General features: G+C 32.1%; 1 protein-coding gene across 1 annotated transcript in view; it reads left to right on the top strand.

The window, feature by feature from the left end:
- The window catches only part of LOC126883508 (minor histocompatibility antigen H13), a 42,792-nt gene that overhangs the window by 2,819 nt on the left and 12,432 nt on the right, over positions 1-27,541 (top strand). Inside the window, exons 2-3 of the mRNA XM_050649117.1 lie at positions 19,635-19,804; positions 21,931-22,289. Of these exons, the coding sequence (XP_050505074.1) occupies positions 19,635-19,804; positions 21,931-22,289 (529 nt within the window). The remainder of the gene's footprint in view (positions 1-19,634; positions 19,805-21,930; positions 22,290-27,541) is intronic.

Genomic DNA, 27,541 nt, shown 5'->3' with positions numbered 1-27,541 from the left:
TGTAAAAATGTCAGCTTGCTGCTGATCAGATGGTACATACTTTAAATTAATTAGTTCCTTTTCTAAACAATCTCTAATAAAATGATGTCTAACATCAATATGTTTGGTTCTTTTTGATTCCAATGTAGAAGCCATCTTAATACATGATTGGTTATCTTCATACACATGTATATTATAAATAGTTTTAAAAATCTCTTCTAACATCTGACTGAAAAACAAACTTTCTGTAACACATGAAGATAATGCCATATACTCGGCTTCTGCACTAGATAGTGACACTACATTTTGCTTTTTAGTTTTCCAACAAATAACATTATTGTTAAGCTTTATAGCATAACCACTAATACTCTTTCTGTCATTCTGATTGCAAAATCTGCATCAACATAGGATATTATCTCTATTTCTTTATTTCTACTTTTAACAAACTTTAAAACATAATTTTCTGTAGATTTCAAGTACCTCAAAACATTTTTTAAATTTTTCCAATGTTCTTCAGTATAATTATTCTGAAATTGGCTAAAATATGACATACAAAAACTTAAGTCTGGCCTAGAGCCTAACATTACATACATAAGACAACCAATCAATTCCTTATAAGGTAGCTTAAGATTTCCTACCAAATCTTTATCTTTACAGATTGACAGATTAAGTTTAGGTTGCATTGGAATATCTGACATTTTACAATCACTCATATTAAATCTTTGCAAAATTTTCTTAATTAATTCTTTTTGTGAGATACAAATTTCATTTCCAATTTTACTTATATGTAAACCTAAAAATACTAGTTTTTCATTATCAAACTCTTTTAATTTAAATTTTTTCTTTAATTCAGATTTTATAAAAATAATATTATCTTCAATTTTTGAAAATATTATCAAATCATCAACATATATAAGTAAAAATGTAAAATCCTTAAAATACAAACAAGGATCCTTCCTAGATCGTTGAAAACCAAGATCAGTTAGACAGTAATGAAAAAGTGTATTCCAACATTTAGGAGCTTCTTTTAAACCATACAATGATTTGCTTAACTTACAAATTAAATTTTTATCATATCCTTCAAGCCCTTCTGGTTGATACATATATACTGGTTCTTTCAACGTTCCATAAAGGAAAGCGGACTTAATATCTAGCTGTTTTACAAAAAGATCATATTCTACATACAATGACAATAATACCCTAATTGTAGCCATTCTTGCTACTGGCGCATACACATTTTCACTAATATTACTCTGTTGGAAGCCTCGATGGTTAAATATGGAAATAGTTAATCAAATAATACGATGACAAAATAAACGTTTTTATTTTAAGATAAATTCCTGGTTACATTACAAAGTTCTTGTTGACATTGACACTTGTCACTTGTGTCACTCACAGGTGTTGCCAACACATAAAAGTCTACAATAGAGAATTGTAATACCAACACATATCACTAAACCAACTATATGATATAATCAAATTACAATATAAAAAAAAATAGTACAGATGAAGTAGGTCTTGATATTATCAAAAATCTATTTCATGTGTTAGGTTATCCTTTATTAAATTTAATTAATATGAGTTTAGAGAAGGGCCTGGTGCCCAAGCAATTTAAAATATCAACTATAGTTCCTGTTCCAAAAGTTCCTAATACTAATAAACTTGATCAATTACGTCCAATAAATATGCTCCCATTTTGTGAAAAAGTTTTAGAAATTGTGGTGTACAATCAGCTGATTAAATTTATTACTTCAAATAATATCCTGTATAATTACCAGTCTGGATTTAGAAATTCTCATTCATGTGAGACCGCATTACAGTTAGTTGTCTCAGATATGAAAAGTATTTTAGATACGACAGGGGTCGGTATATGCGCAGTTTTTATAGATCTCAAAAGAGCATTTGAAACAATAGATCGTCATATACTTCTTTTGAAATTAAAGAAATATGGTTTTAACGGGGCAGTTTTTAATTGGCTGGAAAATTATCTGTCAAATAGGTACCAAAGGCAGTGTACTTGGACCTCTACTTTTCATATTATACATTAATGATGTGGGAAACGTATTAAGCAAATGTAAAATTCATCTTTTTGCTGATGACACATTAATATATTTTTATGGGGAAGATTTTGTTGATGTAGTGGACACGATGAATCGTGAATTGCATTTATTAACTGAAAGATTTAAGTTAAACAAATTGAAAGTCAATTGGTTAAAATCCAAATACATGTTTATTGGTAATAATACTCTTTTCGGGAAATTCTTAAGTTTGGATGTTCACATTAAATTAAATAATGAAAAAATTGAAATGGTTCAGGAAATAAAGTATTTGGGATTCATATTGGACAGGGAACTAACTTTTAGTAAACATGTTGATTACATTTGCAGAAAGATAGGGAAAAAAATAGGTTTTTTTCGAAGAGTATCACCATTTTTGACATTTCAAACTAAATTAACAATTTATAATTCGTTAATATTACCTCACTTTTTATATTGTTGTTCATTGAGTTATACAGGATGTTCTAATTATGACAGGCTTCAAATTCTCCAAAATAAGGCTATGAGAGTAATATTGAGATGCAATCGATATACTCGAATTCAAGATATGCTGAAAACTTTAAATTGGTTAAAGGTTGAACATTTTATGTATGTCCAATCTATGACATTCTTATTTAAGATGGTAAACCATTTATTGCCTGAGTATTTGAACAGTCAGTTGGTCCCGATAGCAAATGTTCATGAGCATAGCACTAGAGCTGCAAATTCAATAAATTTTTATGTTAGAACAACCAACAAGTCCAGTTCAATGAAAAGCTTGTTTCATAAAGGAATTGTACAGTTCAATAATATACCTTATCACATTAAAAATAGCCATAATGCAACTATCTTTAAGATATTATTAGTCCATTATATTAAAACTAAGACCTAGAAACCAATTGGCAATGTTTGTTGTACTTCCAGTGTTTTTATTTTTATTTTATTTTTTTTCTTTTTTTATTTATATATTGAATGTTTCTGATTAATTTAATTTGACAATGCTTATTTCTTTATTTGTTTAGTCTCATGTTTTTAATTTTTGTAAAAATTTTTGTAATACTTTATGATAATTATACCTTGCCTTGACAATTCTTATGTAATTTGTACAGGTGTGGAGTGTAATGTTTCTGTTTTGTGTATTATCTATTATGATAAATAAATAAATATCTATCATCTATCTAATAATCTGACTAACCTTTTTTTCTCTTCTTTACTTCCTCTCATGTGCGACTGCGAACAATCCTTCTCATTCAAACTGCTTCACAAACAAACAACAGCACTCGCTCGAAATCTCTCCTCAGTTTTCTCTCTGCTCTATATCTTATGCAAATTGATACCAACCCGCTACTCGCTCCAGACAGAAACAGGAATCTCTTCAGACACAAGGAGATTTAACTTCTCAACTCGATCAATGATTTCGTTTCAACACGATTCTGCTTACACGGCAGCCAACTTCACCACTTTACACAGACTTCTTACTTTTCAAAAACTGGACTGCTCTCCTCAGATCTTCATTACACAGTGAAACTTTTTCTCTCCTGTTTTTCCAAAACATCCGCTCTACACATTACATCCCGCCTTTCATTTCTTAAGAACAAATTAATTTTGTATACAACTTTTCCATTTTGTCAAATTCCAGGAGACACCAAATTACTTTTGTGTTTCTACATGCTATAAAAACCCGATATATTCTAAAACTCAACAATAATGGTATTTACCGTCTTTCCTTCCAAGAAGCATTTATAAATGTCCTATTGTTCACTGCAAAGCGAATACATGTACTTTCTAATCCGACCGTTTGTATTATAAGTCTGTTCTTAGAAACACTAATACTGAACGATTTTTACTTTCAATGAAACACTGCTTATGACTAACTAATACTATTTACAATTTTTTTGGCCATATACAGGGCGATGAAAATCTATGATCTCATGGTCTTTGACATAAATTAATTTTCTAAATTTTCCCCATAAAAATTATATAACAGTACGTATTGTTATGATCTGCTTTTTATTAATTTTATATTAATTATTATTTATCTGATTAATTATTTAATTGTCGCAAATCATACATAAAAATGAATAAAAAATCTCAGGGTGCCTTTTTATACTATTAAAAAAAATCTAAATTATCTCACGTTATACTTATCTTCTCTCGTGGGTTCAGTATCTCTTAGTTGATCCTAATCGGGATAAAATAGGGAAAAGAAATAAAGCAAAATATTAAAATAAACATACAGAATTGTCTTTTATTTGTCAAAATCAATACTCTAAAATCTATCAAATCTAAAACCTGTGGACACAGATGTCCGAATGAAATCTTTACCACTTAAATTTATTATAGTTAAAAAAAAACAATTTATTGGTTTGTTCCCGATGACTTTGGTAAAACAAACTAAACAAAACAAATTTATGTATTCGCAAGATTAGCTATACTTCCTATTTACTTTTAGAAATATTGGAATTTTAATTCATATGCCTTTTACTCCAAATTTTAGTTTCCGAACATAAAAATATCTTTCACATAAGTTGACTGACCTTTTGCTTCACTCACTCTGATGTCTTCTCGTGACCCAAAACAGCTCTCCCTCGTTGACTATGTTAAAGGCTACTCATCAAAGCCCTCTCCGTTCTCCAGCTTCAAAACTATCAGCATACCAGCACCAATTCTCCAACAAGCCGGGCCTCTTTTGACACGTACTCGATTCAAACAAAACTCCAAAAATTCTCTGCTCTCCTTCTCACAATAATACAGAATCAAAGAGGTATTTCGTCTCAATTTGATCTGTCTCTCGTTCCACTTTTCAACACTATTCTCCACTATCAAACAACCACTGGTATTTGCTAACTACTTATCAACGTCGACCGCTCCTCAGCGCTGCCAAATAACATACTGACTTCTTTTTCAAACTCTCTCAATCATCCAATCCACTTTTCCCCTTCCACATTGCCAAGAATCAGAAACATCGACTTTTCCATTCGACAAACAAACAGTCATTTTCAAAATTATTCCGACCATCCTAATTACTTTCGGAGAACCCTACAATATTTACTCGGGTTGAAACAAAGATATTAACATTCCAAACATTCTTTTAAACCACCTTTTCTAGAAAGTGATAATTACATCTACCTGTGGATTCTATAGTTCTCGTAATAAACAATCTATTTCCATTTTAAATCTAAATACATCGTCCTTTTCACTTTAATTATTCACAAAAGTCTTTTGGTTCATCGGAAAGCTCATTAAAAGAGAAATCCACTTACATCCAAACTAAATTCTAATAAATATTTACAGCTCAATATACAGGGTGTATCAAATGTATGTGCCCGCGTTATTAAAAAAAACTTAATTTAATTTTCATTTTGCTTTTGATTGATAAATTGAAAACACAATAGTATATACATACATAATGTACAGCTGGTTCCAAAAAAAACTGATACGACTCTTAAAGCGTATTTTGTAGAAAATTGAGCAGTGTATTTTGAAGGATAAATACTTATTATTTACATACTGTCACTGTCACTGCCAAATCTTAAAATTTGTCAGATAACTTATTTTGTTCAACCTCAAAAAATGGTTCCACATGCTAGCAAAGAACTAAAAGCAAGAATTGTAACGAAATTAGAAGATGGTTGGTCATTATCTGCCATAGCGAACCATTTTAACGTAAGCAGAACGACAGTTTTTAATGTTAATAAAAGATGGAGAGAACAAGAAAGTCTCAAAAAAAGCAAGGTTCTGGAAAACCAAAAATATCTACCGCTCATTAAGATTGTAGGCTTTTTGAGAGATTAGAAGAGAATCCTTTTAATATATGATGTTGATATTTATATTATTTTAATATATGAATTAACACGTAATCAGTTGTTTGTTTATTTTATTATTTTTCTGTCATAATAATAGTACATTGTTTACCGGGTAGGAAAAGCTTAACATTCCTGGACGACTGTGAAGATTGCTAAGTCGAGGCGCAAGCCGAGACTTAGCAACACAGAGTCCAGGAATGTGGCTTTTCCTACGAGGTAAACATACTATTTTTCCGCAAATCGTTTAAAATTCGACAGATATTGATTGATTTAAAAAAAAACGCGATAATTTTATTCCCAAATAAATGGTGCTTTGAAATTCCTAATAAAATTACTTGGGTTACTATGGAAACGTATTGAGGTTGAATTGTCAAACTTGACGCTTATAAATTTAATTGCTGGTGTTCTCGAAAGTAAAATGATAAGTGATGATGAAATTTCCATTCCTGGGACTCCTCCAGAGCTGGTTGAGGCAGTGAATACTGCTTCATTAGAATTATTGCCAAAGAAATCAAGAGAAAATTACGAAAATGCATACAGACGTTTTATGGATTATTAATAATTTTCTATCATTTATGTAGAACACTAACAACTGTACGGAAATATCATTTCCTTACAGTAAGGAAATGACATTTCCTTACAGTAAGGAAGTCCTGACTTTTTCTTCAAGAAATTTTGACAGGAATGTCAAAATTTCCTGGCGATTTGCGGAAAATATAATATAATGTAATTATGTGGCTAAAGGTTCTAAACCAAGGCCAGAATCAAAACAAAAAAAAAATAATATAATGTCAGACCAATCAAATACACTGCTCAAAATAATCAAATCTTACTAAGAGTCATATCAGTTTTTTTTGGAACCAGCTGTACCTGCCATAAAAAGATGACAAAACAAATAATATATCTTTTCCGCAAATCGCCAGGAAATTTTGACATTCCTGTCAAAATTTCTTGAAGAAAAAGTCAGGACTTCCTTACTGTAAGGAAATGTCATTTCCTTACTGTAAGGAAATGATATTTCCGTACAGTTGTTAGTGTTCTACATAAATGATAATTCAACCTCAATACGTTTCCATAGTAACCCAAGTAATTTTATTAGGAATTTCAAAGCACCATTTATTTGGGAATAAAATTATCGCGTTTTTTTTAAATCAATCAATATCTGTCGAATTTTAAACGATTTGCGGAAAAATAGTATGTTTACCTCGTAGGAAAAGCCACATTCCTGGACTCTGTGTTGCTAAGTCTCGGCTTGCGCCTCGACTTAGCAATCTTCACAGTCGTCCAGGAATGTTAAGCTTTTCCTACCCGGTAAACAATGTACTATTTATTATGAGTCTCCCTTTCGGGGTACAGAGTTTCTGTCGAGTGATTTACTGTGACGCTATTTTGATAAAACCCCAAAAATGTAATTTGTGTAATAGAAAATCATAGTATGTATAATCTGCACACGGATAATTGGGGTTCTACTGTATACTAATTTTTAACCCCTTAACGTGCACACTTGAGATAATTCAAGCAGCATTGTACTTTATGTTGCTATAATTTTTCACATTCAAATGCAATTGAGAATTGAAAATAACAATGTGAAAGCAAATAAAATGGCCTTATTGATAATTATTATTTACATGGGGTTGTAAATTATAACACTCACTTATTCAAGTATAAAATATATCTTTTTTCTACTTACCACTTAAGACTTATGTCTTCCTTATGAGCCGCTTCCTGACAAATTTGTGTATTCATATTCTGATTTGCTCAGTTTGTAATATATATTTTACTAAAATATAATGTAAAATAAACTAAATGTCATATCACATAACGATCAAGCTCCTGCTTAGTGAACAAAATATGTCTTAACAAAAAAAATGATCATCCTTGATTGCATCCTTGATCATCTTGTTCATCCTTGATTGCATTCCTTCCGCCTGTTCCAACAAAAATTGTGATCATCCAGTGACAGTTTTGTGATGATCATTTTAGTAAACGGATTTCTGCCACGTGCATTTGTTGTTCCTCTTTCTTTTTAACTGCTTCCAGCATTCACTTTCCCTACATAATAGCCAGACTTATGGCTTTTTATAGAATTTTCCCTTCAGCTTAATTGGAATTTTTCTATCACACAACCAGTGGCGACGTAGTGGCGGCTCGTGGCCTTGGAGACAGGGTCGGCAAGGTTTTTTTTGTCTCCTCATATAGGTATACCATCAAACTAAAAGGCTTAATTCATCATAGGAGATTTTTTTGTTTTTTGCTTTTTTTTTATTTGATGTACTTGACATTCTCTCTTGTTTCATGGTGTTTCGACAATACGTGTTGATTCTTTTGAGACAAGGTAAATCCCGTTTTTTTTAGGCAGAAATTGGTGGTAATAAGAAAATTGATAAACAGTTTGTTGTAATGAATTGCAGTACTTACTACATAGAATTATACATACATATTGTGCAACTTATCCCACTTTCTGAAAATATTTGGACCAGCATAATTTTTAAGTACCTAACTTGTAATAATAAATATCTTGGAAATTCTTTGGCGAACGTAACTTTTAAATTTTAAATCGTCAAAGAGGTCAAAAAATTGCAAATCTTCAAAATTCGAAAAACGAGTATCTATTTGCATATAATAGTAGGTATCCAAAATTTCAAGATATACCTACTCGTTTTTCGAGATATGTATCATGTCGTTGTCTTTTTTGGGGTGGTTCGGAAATATCAAGCGAATCCAAAACGTTACTGCGTATATATTGGAAACTACTATCATTACGAAAATCTCTGAGATTTTGCACCAGCTTTCGTATTCTATTTTTAGAATAAATAATGTCAGTTGACTGATTTTGAACAACAAGGAATATCTTGGGCAAACTCTCTCTTAAAAATATTTAAAAAAATATTGAAAGAATCATTAGTATTTAATAAAGTTCTCAAACCGATTGCTTCACGGATCGAGGTATCGCCACTTTCAAAATCATCGCCTTCGATAATAAAATCAAAAACTTCCAAAAGCTGTTCACGAAAATCTGCTACAGATACTAAAACTATAAGAGATAATCTGCTTAGATAAAACTAACCGAGATTTAAAATTTCATCGCGTCTGACAAACTGTTCGATTTTTTTTTTTTTCGAAACAAATTTGTTCTAAAGCAGTAATCCGTTTAGGTGAGGTAAACTGGCAAGAAAAGACGATATTCTTTATTTTTTACACGTATAATGTAAAACTAAATTCATTATATGCGCATAATAATGAGTAAATAAAGCTTGTGATGCAATAGTTTTAACTTTTGCCTGGAGACTATTCAATTCACCACTCATCACAGCAACGCCGTCATAAGATTGCCCCAGTTTGCCCTACCAATTTATTTTTGGTATCAAAATTTGAATCTGTTCTTTAAAACAACAAAAATATATTCTGCCTTATTGCTTTTACTCACATCTCTAAAACCTAAAAACCTCTCATAAATATTATTCTTTTTCTCATGATCATCTTTCAGTGCGTCACAGTTTTTCGATTTCTCTCTAACGCATTAAATTGTATGTGACAGAAAAAAAGGCACGTCTGTGAATACTTTGGTAATTATTCTAGTTTGGTGATTATTCTAGTTGTCGATAGATGGCGCCATAATCAAAAAAGAATTATTTATTAAATAAAATAATACTATTATCAATATAATCTGTACAATTTATAAGACTATACAAATGAAAGAAAATACCATTTTATAAATGCAATAGACACAATTGATTTGGTTTTATTCCAAATTGAAAATAAAATTTGACAACTGTCAGATTTAACTAAAATGTCACGTTAGAATAAATGTCATAAATGTGTATTATCACGGACTTACCTTTTTTTCTATAATTTGTGACGCACTGAAAAATGTTCATGAAAAGGAGAATACCACGTAACGCGTATCGAACAAAATAATTGATAATTGTGAATGACATGATAATCAGAAGTTTCATCTACTTTCAGTGAAAAGCAAATGGTTTTCTAAATCTCAGATTCAACAACGTTATTCAAAATTTAACTATTTGATTATATGTATTAGTTCATTCTGTATTACGAATACACTTCGAATCAGAAAGTAAATAGGTATTTCTAAAACAATTTTATTAATTCTCTATAATTACTTTGATTTTTAACAAATGCTTCGATCCATCATGTCCACTAAATGATAATTCCTGACAACTTAAAAAAATTACAATATTAATTAAACGACGTAAAACGGCGTGATTATTTTTGACAATTTCTACCGATGCATGCTTCCAAATGAAACACCGACCGGCAGACCGAAATGTGCCGTACTTGCCGCTGCTTAACCTGCCATGCCGTATCTGCTATTGCCCACGGAGAGAAGTAATGTTCGCTTGCTCATCGACTTGTTATGTCGTTGAGTTTTACGTGTAAATTGTCAAGCTACGGATGTTAGGGACGGCTAGCCGAAAAGTCAGATAAATGGCTCGGATCATTCATTTTTTGAGAAGTCTGTTATGCGCCGGGATCACTTAACGCTCGGATTGATCAAATTCTTTTAAAACCCATGAATAAAATTTAGTCTGTATTATCTGATAGATTTTTGTTTATTTCACATGATACAAATATTTAAAAAATCTATATCTATAAATGTGTGGGTCGGCACTGCCGACCCTGACCGGCCGCCACTGCTGGCGACGCGTGACTTTTTCTAAAGTGTTACCAAAACCAGATGTAAAAAAATCTTATTTAAAAAAAATATTTTGAACCTCCCAAATATGTTTTTGTTTTCAATCCTGTGGGCTAAAATTAAACAAATCACTATTCCCAAATTATATGTATGTAATTATGTATATGTAACAGGTATAACAATAAATAATAAACAAACTAAACATATTATTTTACCATAAAATTAACATAAAAAAATGAACAAGTAGGAAAAAGAACAGATTTTGAAAACTATTGTTTATATTTTAATTCTTCCATTTTCAATAATATCATTTTTTTCTTTAAAATAATATATAAAAAAAATATACAAGTAGAATGACTTTTCAAGTAGTTGATCAATTACGCAATACGTAGCAACACTCTTCCATGTTTAAATGCACGCACACTATAATCTGTAATAGGTACTAAACCAACGTTACCAATCTTCAAAATGGTTACAATACTGATATGCACAGCATGCCCGCGTGCCGTCTCTAGACCCGTCGTTCCTTCAAAATTTTCAGAGCTAGTCCCGAGCGATAGCGATGATAACGTGCCATGGATTCACATATCTCGCCAATATTTTCGTGCGTCTAGTTGGCTATTTACTGAATTAGGTACTATTAACAAGTATTTCTGTTGGTAAAAAATATAAATGGAATTATTTCGTAGTAGTCATAAAATATTTATTTGCAAGATTTGTAACTGTTACCAATGGTAACAGTGGTTACATGGATGCTTTGCCACTGCACACAACACACCACTTGCTTTCTTCCATTTATCTATCCAATCCCTAATTCTGCTGCATGCATCTCGATCTGGTATACAATCTGATGGTTAATTGTGCCTTTTTTCTAATTGAGTAAAATAATGTTGTTCTTAAGCTATTTCCTTGTGGCATTTTTATAATCAACTATTTTTAATGGGAATAAGCCACAATTTTACCAAAAAAATGATTTTATTAACGTTTCGAAGCCCAAATCGGGTTTCGTTGTCAAAATACAAAATAATACAAAAATCAGTAGTATTTTGTATTTTGACAACGAAACCCGATTTGGGCTTCGAAACGTTAATAAAATCATTTTTTTGGTAAAATTGTGGCTTAGTCGCATTAAAAATAGTTTAGTAAAATAATATTTATGTAGATGCCCTTATGGTTTCTGTGTAGGCAGTAATCATTACTGCGTAGACCGTAAATGAATCAATCCTATGTTGTTAGTTGAAACTATGCTGAAACAATGTTGTTAGCACCAAATCAGATTTTGTCAACAAATTGAAAAACTTGTTATAATTGATCATTTGGAAAAAGGAATCTTTATAAGCATATGATAGACTATAGGATGCATAAAGTAAAGTCTCATAATATTCCCCACAACTGGAAGTAGGCACATTATTTCGCGCATAGAAAATGGTATAGTTAGACCCAAACCCAGACATCCAAAGTGAAAGTTATCCTCCAACACCAAATTGTTCTATATGGTCCACGTAATGTTCAGAAAAAAGTCACACCATTTTGAGCGTCGGGTTTGGGGGGAGAAATCTGCAAATTCGTAGTTTTTTACGTTTTTCGTCAATATTTCTAAAACTAAGCGGTTTAGCATGAACAACCCTCTACACAAAATTGTTCTACATTAAATTTGAAATAAAAAAGGTATTATGCATAACTCTTCTAAAATGAACGGTTCCAAAGTTACGGAGGTAGTATAGTATAATTGGCCCAAAAAAAAGGCCTAACCCAGACATCCAAAGTAAAAGTTTTCCTTCAACACCAAATTGTTCTGTATAGTCCACATATTGTTCAGTAAAAAGTTACACCATTTTGAGCGTCCGGTTTGGGGGGAGATGGGGGAGAAGTCGGTAAATTAGTAGTTTTTTACGTTTTTCGTCAATATTTCTAAGACTATGCTTTAGCGTAAGGAATATTCTATAGAAAAATGTTCTACATAAAATTTAAAACAAAAAAGGTTCGATACATAATTGTTATAAAATCAACGGTTCCAGAGTTACGGAGGGTGAAAAGTGGAGGTTTTCGATACTTTTTATATTTACCGATTTCTCCCCCCTCTCCCCCCCTCCCCCCAAACCCGACGCTCAAAATGGTGTGACTTTTTTCTGAACATTATGTGGACCATATAGAACAATTTGGTGTTGGAAGATAACTTTCACTTTGGATGTCTGGGTTTTTGGTATAGTTATATCATAAATATTGCCCAAAAAATATAAAAAGTATCAAAAACCTCGACTTTTCACCCTCCGTAACTCTGGAACCGTTGATTTTATAAGAATTATGTATAGAACATTTTTTGTTTTAAATTTCATGTAGAACATTTCTGTATATAACATTGTTTACGCTAAAGCATAGTTTTAGAAATATTGACGAAAAACGTAAAAAAACTACTAATTTACCGGCTTCTCTCCCATCTCCCTCCCAAACCGGACGCTCAAAATGGTGTAACTTTTTACTGAACAATATGTGGACCATACAGAACATTTTGGTGTTGGAGGAAAACTTTTACTTTGGATGTTTGGGTTAGGCCTTTTTTTGGACCAGTTATACTATACTACCTCCGTAACTTTGGAACCATTCATTTTAGAAAGATTATGCATAGGGCCTTTTTATTTCAAATTCAATGTAGAACAATTTTGTATAGAGGGTTGTTCATGCTAAACCGCATAGTTTTAGAAATACTTTCGAAAAACTTAAAAAGCTACGAATTTACCGATTTCTCCCCCCTCTCCCCCCCAAACCCGACGCTCAAAATAGTGTGACTTTTTTCTGGACATTGTGTGGACCATATAGAACAATTTGGTGTTGAAGGATAACTTTCACTTTGGATGTCTGGGTTATGCCATCTTTTGGATCAACTATACTATACTAATATTGCTCCATAGAAAAACCACATATCGTCTGTGTCGTTCTAATACCTCGTAACCCACAAAAATTGGAAAATGTGTTTTTTGCAGATTTGTTTAATGTAAAGCTAAACTCGCGTGTTCAAAAAACCTTGTAAGCCATACTTCATTACTTATATTATTAAATGGGTTTCTAATAGCTCGTATTCCCATTGCTGAGAGTATGAATAGCTATAGTTTTTCTCGTTTCCTGAACAATCGTGATTTTGGGGTTGCAAGGTATTAGAAAGACACAGACGATATGCAACTATTGGCGGTTACAACATATTTCTAGCATAGCATTCAAATGTCGAAATTCAGTAATACAGTAGAATCCCGATTATCCATGCTCCTCGGGACCGGAGGTGGCACGGATAATTGGAAAGCACGGATAATCCGAACATGTATTTCTTATGTATAATACATAAGTACAGTGGAGCCTCGATAACTCGGATTAATCGGGACCGCGGTCGATCCGGGTTATCGAAAATCCGAGATAGCCGGAGAATATGGTAAAAATTAATAAAATACGGTGTACTTAGAGATAAACTCCGTTAGAATTGAAATAACATGAAATATATTTATAAATATGCACAGTACCTACACATCAAAATTACTGAAAAAAAAAACACCAAACACAAACGTAAGCAAACGGAAGCGAACAATACAAGACACACAATACAGTCACAACGATGTAATGTTATTTAAGAACAGTGAAAACTAAAGACCATTGTTTATAAAAGAATTTTTTAAATAGTCTTTCCTAAACAATGCTGACAGTTTGAAATAAAAAGGAATAGGTACTACAGACAGGTGCCTGTTGTTTCTGCGGCGTGTGCATTGAGTCATTTTTACACACATACACATCTGTCAAATATTATATTACATACATTTTTATTGTTGAAAGGTTTGTCTGATAATTAACTATTTTGATGGGAAATAAGCCACAATTAAATTGAAAAATAATTTTATTAACGTTTCGACGCCCAAATCGTGTCGTTGTCAAAATACAAAATAATGAAATTCAAAATGTTTATCTGATGAAAATCGGTCCGGGTTAGCCGGACTTCCGGGTTATCGGGGGCCGACTTATCGGGGTTCCACTGTATATACACATACATATATTACTCCAGTCAATGGGAGCAAGAATAGGATATTACCTCCGAATTCTATCCTACTGCATGGATTTTAATGAAATTTTGGGCCTAGCCTCTACTGATCTCCGAATTCAAAGTCTACCCTATGCCGATGTGTGCTTTTATCTTGGGGGCAGTTCCCACCCCTTCTTAGGGGTGGAAAAATTTTTGGGTAAAATTACCACGGAATTCACTAGAGAACCTAATTCTAAGCAAAAACTGTTCTATAATTTTTTTTTTGAAAACTCAATACTTTTTGAGATATTCGTGGTTGAAAATTGGCCATTTTCATTGAAACAAAATACCTTTTCGAACGGTTTTTTGCGAATATGTACCTTAAAAACTATGCATCTAACTAAAAAAACTATATTAAACATTTTTGTAGGTTATAAAAAAACAAAGAGACACTTGCCTTCATAAATCTTCTAGTTATAATACAAAAAGATATATGGTAGGTGAAAATAGTTTGTTTTTTGGTACATTCTCAAATTGTGTGTATTCAACTTGAAATAACAGAGAAACAGTCAACTTTAGGTGTATAATGCTACTAATACCTTTTGTAGTGCTTGAAAATACCTTTAAAATGAGCTATATTAGAGGTCCATCACATTAAAACTAAGCGAGATATGATGCAAACAAAATTGATAACTAATGTATTTTAAGAAAAAATGAGAAGTAATTTTAACCCCCATCCACCAAAATGTAAATGCATCGTTTTCCTTCTACAATACCTTTTATTATAGTGTTATTTCTATATTCAAAAAGTTGGACGGGTTTAAAATTAATGGTTTTTGGAAAAAAAAAAGATCAAATTATAGAACGCATTTTTAAATTTTCTTAAAAATCTTCCTTTTTCTCCATTTAGCTTGAAAATGATAAGAAATACAGTAATGTAAAATGAAAAGGAAATTTATATCTGAAAATGCCCTACATTTTTGTGTAATATCTTTTTTTCGTATCTCTTATCTTTTTCGAGTTACATGGAGGAAAAGGAAGATTTTTAAGAAAATTTAAAAATGCGCTCTATAATTTAATCTTATTTTTTTCCAAAACCGTTTATTTTAATCCAGTCCAACTTTTTGAACATAGAAATAACACTATAGTAAAAAGTATTGTAGAAGCAAAACGATGTATTTAAGTTCTGATGGATGAGGGGTTAAATATACTTCTCATTTCTTCTTAAAATACATTAGTCATCAACTTTTTTGCAGAATATCTCGCTTAGTTTGAATGTGATCGACATTTAGTATTGCTCATTTTTAAGGTCTTTTCAAGCCCTACAAAAGCTATTAGTATCATTATACACTTAAAATCGATAGTTTCTCTGTTATTTCAAGTTGAATAAACCGATTTGAGCATGCAGCAACAAAACAAACTCTTCTTACCTACCATACCCCTCTTTGTATTTTAACTAGAACATTTTTGAAGGAACAAATCTCTTGTTTTTTTATAACCTACAGAAATGTTTTTTATAGTTTTTTTTGTTAGATGCCTAGTTTTTAAGGTATTCGCAAAAATCCGTCCGAAAAGGTGTAATTTTTCAATAAAAATGGCCAATTGTCAGCCACGAATAACTCAAAAAGTATTGACTTTTCAAAAAATAATTATAGAACAGTTTTTGCTTAAAATTAGGTTCTCTAGGCTCTTCCGTGGCTATTTTAACCAAAACAATTTCATCCCCGAGAAAAGGTGGGAACCAACCCCAAGATAAAAGTGCACATCGGCATAGGGTAGACTTTGTTTCTTGAGCTATTCCCTACTTACTGTGAAAATATCAAGTAAATCGATGTAGTAGGATGGAATTCGGAGCCAAATACCCTCATTGACTGCCCTATATACCTACCATGAAAAGATACCAGAAAAAATAAATCTTTCATTATGAGCCTCTCTTTCGGCGTATAGAGTTTCTGTTAAGTGATTTACGATGACGCTATTTTGATGAAACCTCAAAAATGCAATTTGAGTAATAGAAAATCATAGCACGGATAATCCGCAGCACGGATAATCCGCACCCGGATAATCGGGGTTCTACTGTATTTTTAATTGTAATATTCATATAATTTAAGGCCTTCTCCTCCTAAGTGCCTTCTCTATTGAGGGTGGCTATCAATATGGCAAATTTCTCTCTGTTCTGGGTTTGATGAATTAAGTAATTTCCTGTTGTATGGGTCCACTCTCTGATGTTTTACAGCCAAGATTTTTTCTTTCTTCCTATACCCCTTTTAATCATAAGCAGTAAATATAAGTAAAACAAAATCAATATAAATAACATTAATTTATCCATAAATGGTGAAAAGATTGAAATAACTATTAAATACTTAGGATTTCAACTTGATAACACTCTTTCATTGGAAGATCATTTTGTTTATATGCACAAAAAAATCAGCAAGAAATTATACTTTTTTAGAAGAGTAGCAAAAAATTTATTATTATAAACTAGGCTTACTGTATATAATTCAATAATCCAACCTCATTTTGATTATTGTGCATCAGTTGGTTCAACCTAAATAAAATGGGGCAACTTCAGAAATTACAAAATCTTGGTATGCATATAATATTAAGAATTAGCCGATTGACACAAATAAATTTAATGCTTAATACATTGAACTGGTTTTCGGTATATCAAAGCTTTCAAGATTTTGCATTGATTTTGCTTGATAGAATTAAAAACAATATAGCGCCAGATTATTTTCAGCAATTTATTAATTTTTCTAATACACACATACCTACATGATGCTCGAAATAAAAATGACATACTTTTCTAAAGTGAATTATAGCAGCTCACTGAACTCATTAATATAATTTAATGAATTGTCTAATGAATTAAAACACTGCAGGACAGTTAAGAGTTAAGATAACTAATTTATTATAAAAAAAGTCAATAAAAATAAACATAAAATATTGTGCACATTATCTGCCAATTTAAATAATACTTTATATTTTTAAGGAAACCCTTTAATTATTAAATTATTACAGGTTTTCCTTAAAAATATAAAGTAATATTTAAATTGGCAGAGAATGTGCACAATATTTTTTGTTTATTTTTATTGATTCTTTTTAGTTGGTGAACTTGTTGAATTGATTGCAATTTGTTATTGATTTTATGAATAAATTAAATGTTTTTCTTGGGATATACCGGGTGGTGAATTGGAACACGGGCCATAGGAAACTCAATGTAAAATTCTAAACTTTTGAATTAATGCTTCCCTAATTATTTTACATCAAAAGTCATAAGAAACTATTTGTAGAGAATTGAAATCTGTATTGAAAACAACTGTTAATATTTTTCTACGAATAATAATTATTCAAAATTTTGTAAAAATATAATACAATTTTCAGAGAAATACGCCAAAGTTACGCCACACACAGTGCAATAATGTGTATAAAATTGCATTCGGTGACAATGAATTTATTATATTAACAATTTGAACTGTCAATTTCTTTATTTATTTTATCATTTATTGTTTAAAACACAATAAAGTTGATCAGATACCCTCAGTTAAGGAGAAAGTATTAATAATAAAGATATTTTCTTCAGTCAATAGTGTTCTCACTGTCAGTTAAATAGTAACGTGTGGCCTAACATGCCCACACATACCTACTGCGGTAAATACATTATATTTTTCAAAATTTTGGAATGTGTTGAAATCGTAGAACAATTGTAACTTTGGTTTTTAATGCAGATTTCAGTCCTCTACAAATAACTTCTCATGACATTTGATGTAACAAAATTAGGGAAGCAGGAATTCAACAGTTTAAAATTTTACATTGAGTTTCCTATGGCCCGTTTTCCGATTCACCACCCTGTATAGTGATATTGGAACTGATAGTGAAAGTACACAATATTCTTATATATTTTTATTTACTTTTTTTTGTTGTTAAACATTTTATTGATTGATGTTCTTTTGTTTATATGTAAAAAATTTGTTTGTTACAAATTTTTTTGTATATTAGGCTACCTATTTGAAAAAAAAGAATGTATGTGTACTTTGTACGCACGTAAGAAGTTATACTTCTATTATTATGATTTCAGCGAAATTAATATACTTAACAGGTTATTTGTATTTTATTTAAATATTAAACTAACTTTCTTTACCTACCACTTTTAAAAATTTTTTATTAAAACGATACCAAAAATATATAAAAAAATATGAATCGTCCGGGATTTGAACCCGGGACCTCTTGATCTCCGGTCACACGCTCTACCACTGAGCTATATCCCTTTTGCTTTGACAGGTTACAAAAATACTTTAAATATACTTACTATTATTATAAAATATCTTATTCCCGAGGAAGACAAATCCAAAGACACAAAAATTATAATAAATAATACATTTACTAAAAACACTAATATATTCTTTTCACACCTTTTCTTGCACTGATATATTTATACATAACTTGAAATATTCAGCAACTAAACGGCATACTGTCTGTGTGCGCATGCGCGCAGTATTATGAAATTTTACTCTCAATCGCGCCTAAACAAGTATAACTTCAATAAAGATGTCTATCTATTTAGGGGCCGTTCAAGTATTACGTAATGCAGGTTGAGGGGAGGGGGGTCAAAAATCTTCAAAAATTGCGTTACTTGATACTTGAATGCCCCGTTAAGGTGCGTTACATAGGAGGGAGGGGGTGTCAAAAATCTTCAAAAATCGCGTTACGTAATACTTGAACGCCCCCTTATCTATCTATCTTTTAGCTTCGATCTTGCCTTCTAATATTACCTACTCATTATACCTATTCAAGTAGGTAATATTACCTATTACCTGTATTACCTACCCAAGCTACTTATATTCTCTATGCAGCTTTATGTGGTGTAGATATGATGTCTTTCTAATTTTTATAATATTGACCAGATGAGACGTGTGTTCATTCTTTTCGGTACTTCTTCATTCGTAGTTCCGCTGGTCCAGCTTATTCTTAACATTTGGGGGTACATCCACATTTCAAATGAATTCAATTTGCTGTCGTCATACTCTTTTAATGTCCAGCTCTCACAGCCATATAGTAACAGAGACCACACATAACACTTTAGTGTTCTCAATCTAATTTAAAGCAAACAATAATTTTTCAGATAAAAATTACACTAATTTTATATTTATTTTCAGAAAGTAGAAAAAATGACCAAAAGAGATGCAGCAGTATTTCCAATTGTAGCTTCATGTTCCCTTTTTGGACTCTACATAGTATTTAAATTATTTTCAAAAGAATATATAAATCTTTTGTTAACAGGATATTTCTTTTTCTTGGGTGTCTTAGCTCTAACTCATTTATTAAGGTAAATAACATAATAACATTACACATACATACATAATTGTTTAGGCTCTTGAGATTTTTCGTCGAAAATAGGCTTAAAATATTGATACTTTTATTTCTCTATCGTAGACATGTATGTCTTCATATTGCATATATGTATATAATTAAATATTAATGCAATGAATAAAATTATAAATTTATGTAGATGTGATTTTTAAAAAAAGTTGATATATGTATCTCTATATTCTTATCTACCCATAATTTTATATACTTTATAATTATTCTCTAGGTTTTCCTTTTCGAGAAAAAAGAAAAAAGTACCTTACAATTGCGTTATTTTTAACTTAATATTTTAGTTGTTAAACACAGTGTTAAAATGTATTTAAGAGAAAGAGAAAAATATAATTTACTCACATAAATGTTTCAAATGTGCCTTTGTCCATTCATTTATGAATTGTTAGGTCTCGGATTTGACGTATCTATCATCGGCAGCTCTGAAGTTGCATATCTAATGACGGATGTGGTTTCGCAATTGCTTCTTCCAATGTGAATATAACGTCCATCCAATGAGTCACAGCGTGAACTCGGCAACACCTAGTAGTTCGGGAACGGATATTTTTCCTTTGATTCGGTCACCTCTGATGTTCCTCCATTATTCCCCACCTAGTAGATGAAGATATGTTCTTCCTTCTCCTTATTTTGGTGGTTACCTACCCTGAGGGACAGCCTAGGGCCACAGACTTTTTCCTGTTATTTCACTTATGTAAAGCGGATATAGTTCTTCAACTCTAACTTTTCCCATGCACGATTCATTGTCAAACAAGTTAAATCAAAACATTAATTGAAACATACGTCGAAATGTAGTATTATTGATACATATGTCATTGTCAGTGGTAATAATTAGAAAATGGCTATTATCCCGTCGACGTATTTTATAAAGTTAAATTATTGAAGTATTAATCTTTTTGCACTATTGAGAGAATTGATCGACTCAACATTAAACAGCCTGAACATCATACCGAGTATCACTAGTATAGCGATAAATATAGAATTGTAATGAATAAATTAGAAAAAAAAACAAAAGGTAAACAATAATCTCGAAAATAAACAAATAAGTTTCCATTCGACAGAACTATAGCCACACTCATAAATATTATTTTCCGCAAATCGCCAGGAAATTTTGACATTCCTGTCAAAATTTCTTGAAGAAAAAGTCAGGACTTCCTTACTGTAAGGAAATGTCATTTCCTTACTGTAAGGAAATGATATTTCCGTACAGTTGTTAGTGTTCTACATAAATGATAGAAAACATAGTAACCCAAGTAATTTTATTAGGAATTTCAAAGCACCATTTATTTGGGAATAAAATTATCGCGTTTTTTTTAAATCAATCAATATCTGTCGAATTTTAAACGATTTGCGGAAAAATAGTATGTTTACCTCGTAGGAAAAGCCACATTCTTGGACTCTGTGTTGCTAAGTCTCGGCTTGCGCCTCGACTTAGCAATCTTCACAGTCGTCCAGGAATGTTAAATGTACTATTGTCACTTTTCCTTAAAGAATAAATAGGTACTTACTTACCGGAAGTAATTAAATTAAGAGAGGACAGTAGTTAGTCGTTATAACAATAATTATGTTTGAAAATAAAAATTACAATAACATAATAATATATAAAGACTAAAAGTTAAATAAGTTGAAAAACCAATAAACAATAAATTCAAATAATAACCAACACATGTGCTAATGACACTGCCACTTAAATCATAAACGTCACAATTCAGAGTAAACAACATGTTGTTTATCCTTGTTTAACTTATTAAGTGGTTTCTATGGACAAGCGGCTTAATTTTGCGATACTAGCTTGTGTGAGTATAAAAGAGACCTAGTATAAAAAGTAATTCGTGAATAATTTCATGCATGGGAAAAGTTAGAGTGGAAGTACTATAGAAAAAATTAATCTCTTTACTTGCAGGATCGCCATGTTGTTGGTACTAGAGTTATTAAGACATCTTGAAGCAGGTGTACTGATCTAGCGTAGCTCCAATAGGAGAGACGGTACCAGACAGACAGAGAGACATTTATTTAGCCATTAAATATCCAAAAATATTTGGAAAAAATTGAATTTTAATAAATATTCTTAAATTTCAGCCCTGTTGTAAGTAAATTAGTGCCAGCAGCAATACCAAACATTCCATTTCATATAATGTTTACACAAGGAGAGGGTGACAATACGGAGTACTTAATAGACTATAGGTTTTCCACATACGACATTGTAGCATTGATAGCATGTTCATTAGTAGGAGCCTGGTACTTGGTCCAGAAGCATTGGGTGGCTAATAATTTGTTTGGACTGGCGTTTGCAATTCATGGCGTTGAACTGCTGCATCTCAATAATGTTGCTACTGGTTGTATTCTACTCGGAGGACTGTTTGTCTATGATATATTTTGGGTATTTGGTACAGACGTTATGGTTACTGTCGCCAAGAGCTTTGAGGCTCCAATTAAACGTAAGTAAAGTACATATATACTACATAAATATTAATCTAGCATAAACGATTTATGAAATGTAATTCAGGCTGTTACACTTTCACCAAATGCCGACATTAATATTCGTATCTATAACAAACAGATAGAACTCATACAAAGATTCCAGTATCTTTGGTTGCTGGAAACCAAGTAAGCTAGGTCCGCTTTTCAAAGAATGGAAAAAATCCTAATAAGCTCTACCTTATCGTTGGACATCCGATACCAATTTGTAAAAACATTAATTTATTATATATTGCTATATGGGGTTAGTCCATGGAAATGTTACATTTAGGGTTGCATTTATTAGAGGAGTCAATTTTATTTTTTTAATGTATAGGGGGGTTCAGTACAAGCTTAAGTTTAAGTTTTTGAGGTCGCCGCCCTTGTCCCCGGTCGCCGCCCTTGTCCCCGGTAGCAAATTAAATTTTCTACAATTTTATATCTATTTTATCGTCAAGTGACCAACAAAAAAGTTATAAACAAAAATAAGAGAAAATTTTGTAAGAAGTTTCCTTTTGGAGGTTATAACTTTTTTCCGTTCATTTTACAATAAAATAACATCAAAGCGATTTTATAGAGGATTTTTCAACGAACAATTTCCACTATAAAGTTGTTTAATTTTATTTATTTATTTATTTGTCTAGGTTTTACAGTGCTCCAAACTTAACCGGATTCTCGCAATTCTCACAATACAATACAGGAATACAATAAAAACAAAACCTTGGGCTTACTTTTCTATCTATATATTTATTTATTATAATTTTAACATTCCTATGCTATTATTAAGCTATTTTTGACCCTTTTCCCGGCCACCTATGAGGTAGAGTCTGGAGGCCCGTTTTTTGTGTGGTATCCCACAATTTCTAGACAAAATAATATTATTTATTATTATATGTTGAAAAAGATCTACAATAGTTATTATTTTTTCATTTTTTTCGATGGTCCAAGCTGCGAGTCAAGATCTGAATCAGTATCCGAGGTGAATTTTTGTGATATAATGAGAGTTAAAGTTGGCGTCATTGTCGGTAATTCATCTTCAATAATTAATGTTGATATGTCCACGATGTTGCTGCAACTTTCACCACCACAATAGAGGCACACCGCTGAACATTTGAGAACATTGCATCTGCTAAAGATGAATTTCTTAAGCTCGGTGGTACTGGAGGCTTGGAAGTTTGGATTGGTATCCAAAATTTTTCATGCTTTTTCCAGTCCCAATTTTCTGGATCACAATGTTTACCAAGCCATGACTGAATCTGGTGATATACTCGGAGTCTGTGGAAACGGGCTGCATCTTGTATTGGAGGAAGTGAGAAGAGATTTAATGCATTTTTGTCACTGTTTTAGCGAATCGTTTGTATCTCAGGGTTTCCCGAGAATCGTCTTTATTTCCGCCATATAAAGAGACGAAAAACGTTCGCCGACAACAGTGAGTAAAGTTAGCTCGACTTTCCCACTGACAAATAATTTTCCCTAGAGGTTTCTTACAAATAAAATAAGCACCACTCATGATGCGCTCTAAGCCCAGCCGCACACCAAAGAAACATGAAACGAAAAACATGTTTCATGAACCTAAAACACTGCTAAACAAATCTCAAAGTCCGCCTACCAATGAAACGAGTGTGATTCATGCTCATGACACATTTTTATTTTCGAAGAGTTTCATAAATGGGCGGACGTTTATTTGTTTAGCACTGTTTTATTTCCATGAAACGTAATTTACGTTTCATGTTTCTTTGGTGTGCGGCTGGGCTTACAAAACACAAAATGCTTATCTAATCGCAAAAATATAAATTTTACCCACAAGACTCTCAATATATTATCTATAAAACTCAAAATACTTTTCACAATTTTTAATACGACTGCACGTGGCCAAATAGGTAGCACAACTGTAAGAATAAGTTAAGTAGAGGGGGACCGACTACTGTGCCACTTAGGATAAATTATAATAATAAAAGTAATAACAGGCAGATATTCAGTCCGGTACGGAAGAAAAATGACAACTGCAGAATTTGTCAATTCCTGTTTATTGAGCAATTAACTTCTAAAATACTATGTAAAGATGATACAAAAATACCGAACTGTAAAAATGTGCTTATTTCAGATGCATAATGACGCAAGGGTAGATAGGGTAGATAGGTTTCAGATGCATAATGACGCAAGGGTTCAACTGTAGATAGGGTTGAAAATGGGGCGACTAAATTAAGATAATGAAATTCGGACCAATATCGATGAAAATAAAAGCCATCGTTGTCAAAAAACAAACGCCATACCGATGCTCCTGAACGATTACTCTTCATTTAATCCCTATTTTAAATATTTAAAAATCGTTTTTTGCTCTTCTGAAGAATTTTGCATGTTTCGGTTTCGTCATTCTTCTTTTGGACCGGCGAATTTGTCCTCAAACGACTTCTTGGGCCTTTTCTATATATGCTTAGGGTAGGTTTTATAGTGGGGAGAAAGGTCAAAAGTAGATTAATAATAGTATTGTATCTAACGTTTTGTTTTTATTGTATCCCTATGAGCATACGAGAATCTGGTCAAGTTTGGAGCGCTGTCAAACCTAGATAAATAAATAGAATTAAACATCTTTATAGTGGAAATTGTTCGCTGAAAAACTCTACAAAATTGCTATAATGTTATTTTATTGTAAAATGAACTGAAAAAAAGTTAGAACCTTCAAAAGGAAACTTGTTAAAAAAATTTTACTTATTTTTGTTTATATCTTTTTTGTTGGTCACCTGACGATAAAAAGTGATAGAAATAAAATCGTAGAAAATGTAATTTGCTACATTTTATGTTTTATTAGATTTTCCGTAGGGTTGGTAGTTTACGAGATATAGCGCGAAACCCCTTTGCACCCCTCTTCCAAGATGGCGGTCGGGGCACAAGGGTGGCGACCCCAAAAACTTGAACTTAAGCTTCTACTGATCCCTCCTACACATTAAAAAAATAAAATTGACTCCGCTAACAAATGCAAGGTATGGCCTAAAAAATGTAATATTTCAATGGACTAAGTGGAAACATGGACTCTCGGAATTACAAGTATGAGGCGTATAGAGGCCTTTGAGATGTGGGTTTTTCGAAGGATGCTGAAGATCTCTTGGACAGAGCATGTGACCAACAACGATGTGCTGAGAAGAGAACTCCTAATTATTGTAAAATACAGAAAAACGAGTTATCTAGGACATTTACAGAGGAGGAAAATACAACTTTCTATGACTCATATTGGAAGTGAAAAGAAAAGGAAAGAGGTCCAGGAAGAAGAAAATGCTCCTGGCTAAAGAATGTAAGAGACTGGACAGGTATGGTCACACGTTCGATACTAAGAACAGCTCAAGATAGAGAGAATTTTGCTGTAGTTATAGCCAACTTTCAGTAATGGAGAAGGCACCTTAAGACGAATAAGAATTCACGTGATTCAGCGAGTTTTCCGGTCTGTTATTTTGTCTAAGGCCAAAGTGCAGATAGGAAGACCAGGTTAGAGAGATAGGAAAAGCCCAAAAATGGTTGACTTATGGTCTTGCTCAGACAAATTACCAAATAAGGACGTAGGTATAATACATCTGCAACTTCTTCTTCTTTGTGTGCCGTGCTTGTTTTCAAGCGTTGGCTGTCGTCGTATTAACAAGCTGATGAAATGTTTCTCTGTCGGCAGCTATATGAAACAAATCCTCGACCGTTCGACCTGTCCATTGTCTAAAGTTACGCAGCCAGGACAGTTGTTTTCTTCCAACCCAGCGTTTTCCTTCGATTTTGCCCTGAATGATCAACCGAAGTAAACGATATTGAGGTCCTCTCATTATATGACCGAAGTAATGAACCTTTTTATAACGTTGGTCTTGGTTCCTTATTTTGTCTTTTTTGTCACGCCGAGAATCGATCTTTCCATGCGCCTTTGTGCCACTCGCATTTTTAGTGCTGTTGTTTTTGTGAGCGTGAGAGTTTCTGCTCCGTATGTCATAATAGGAAGAACACATTGGTCAAATGTTATTTATTTATTTATTTATACTGCACATTTACAGCAATGATGCCAATTATAAATGCACAGTTGGTCAATACAAGACAATAAGAACATACAATAATTTATACAATACAGTAAAACAAATACACGTTAAAACAATAAATAAGGGTATCACAGTTTATGTAGAGCATAGTACTCTTTTTCATATTATATACGTCAAGGTCTTCACTCACGATAAAATCGTTCATTGCCATTAAGCAGTTTGCCATGGGGGAGTTTGCATATTCTGGAGTTATTTTAAATAAAGTGTGTCTACATCTAAGTCTTTGGTCTGGTACATTAAAATTTATAAATGAAAGAATCGTAGGAGAATCTATGATTTGATAAACTATATTAAATATGAAAATGATTTGGGCATTTCTACGTCTTTCGCTCAATAACACAGTGTCAAAAAGCATTCTCTGCAAGTTATATGAAACCTTAAAAGGATAAATCCCAAATTTCCTCAAATTTAAAGACCTCAAAAATTTCTTCTGAATCCTCTATCATATCACCATGTGATATGGTGGAGGGACTCCATATGGTACAACAGTATTCGAGTTTTGACCTCACATATGCATTAAAAAGCTTAATTGTAGTGTCACAATAAAATTCTTTACTGGATCTTAGGATAAAGCCTAACTGTCTCTAGCAATCATTAGTTAGTTTGAGAATGTGCTCATTAAAGGAGAAGTTGCTAGTGAATAACACCCCTAGATCTCTGATTTTTGTTAACCTTTCAAGTGTTACTTCGTTAATAAAATAATCTGTTCTTATGATTTCTCGCTTTCTAGAAAAAGTCAATAGTTTACATTTTGACTCATTTAAGTTCAAATCATTATTTTTACAAAATGTGGATATACCTCGAATATCTTGTTGTAAATTAATACAGTCATGTTCGTTCTTTATTGTAAGAAATAATTTTAAATCGTCTGCAAATAGAAGAAACTTGGCAAATTTTATATAATCGGTGATGTCATTTATGAACATAACAAAAAGTAAAGGCCCAAGGATGGAACCTTGCGGTACACCTGACCTGGTTATAAAACTGTCTGAGTAGCAGTTCCCAAATTTGACTACATTAGTACGGTTGGTAAGGTAAGATTCAAAAAATGTTATAAGCTTGTCAGAAAGTGCATATGACCTCAGTTTTTTTAATAGTACTGAATGATTTACTCTATCAAAGGCTTTTGCTAAATCAGTAAAGATAACATCAACTTGAGAATTATT

Source organism: Diabrotica virgifera, chromosome 4 (genome assembly GCF_917563875.1).
Source record: "Diabrotica virgifera virgifera chromosome 4, PGI_DIABVI_V3a".
Classification (NCBI taxonomy): domain Eukaryota; kingdom Metazoa; phylum Arthropoda; class Insecta; order Coleoptera; family Chrysomelidae; genus Diabrotica; species Diabrotica virgifera.
The sequence above is the reverse complement of the archived record's forward strand: the minus strand, read 5'-3'. Positions and strand labels throughout refer to the sequence as shown.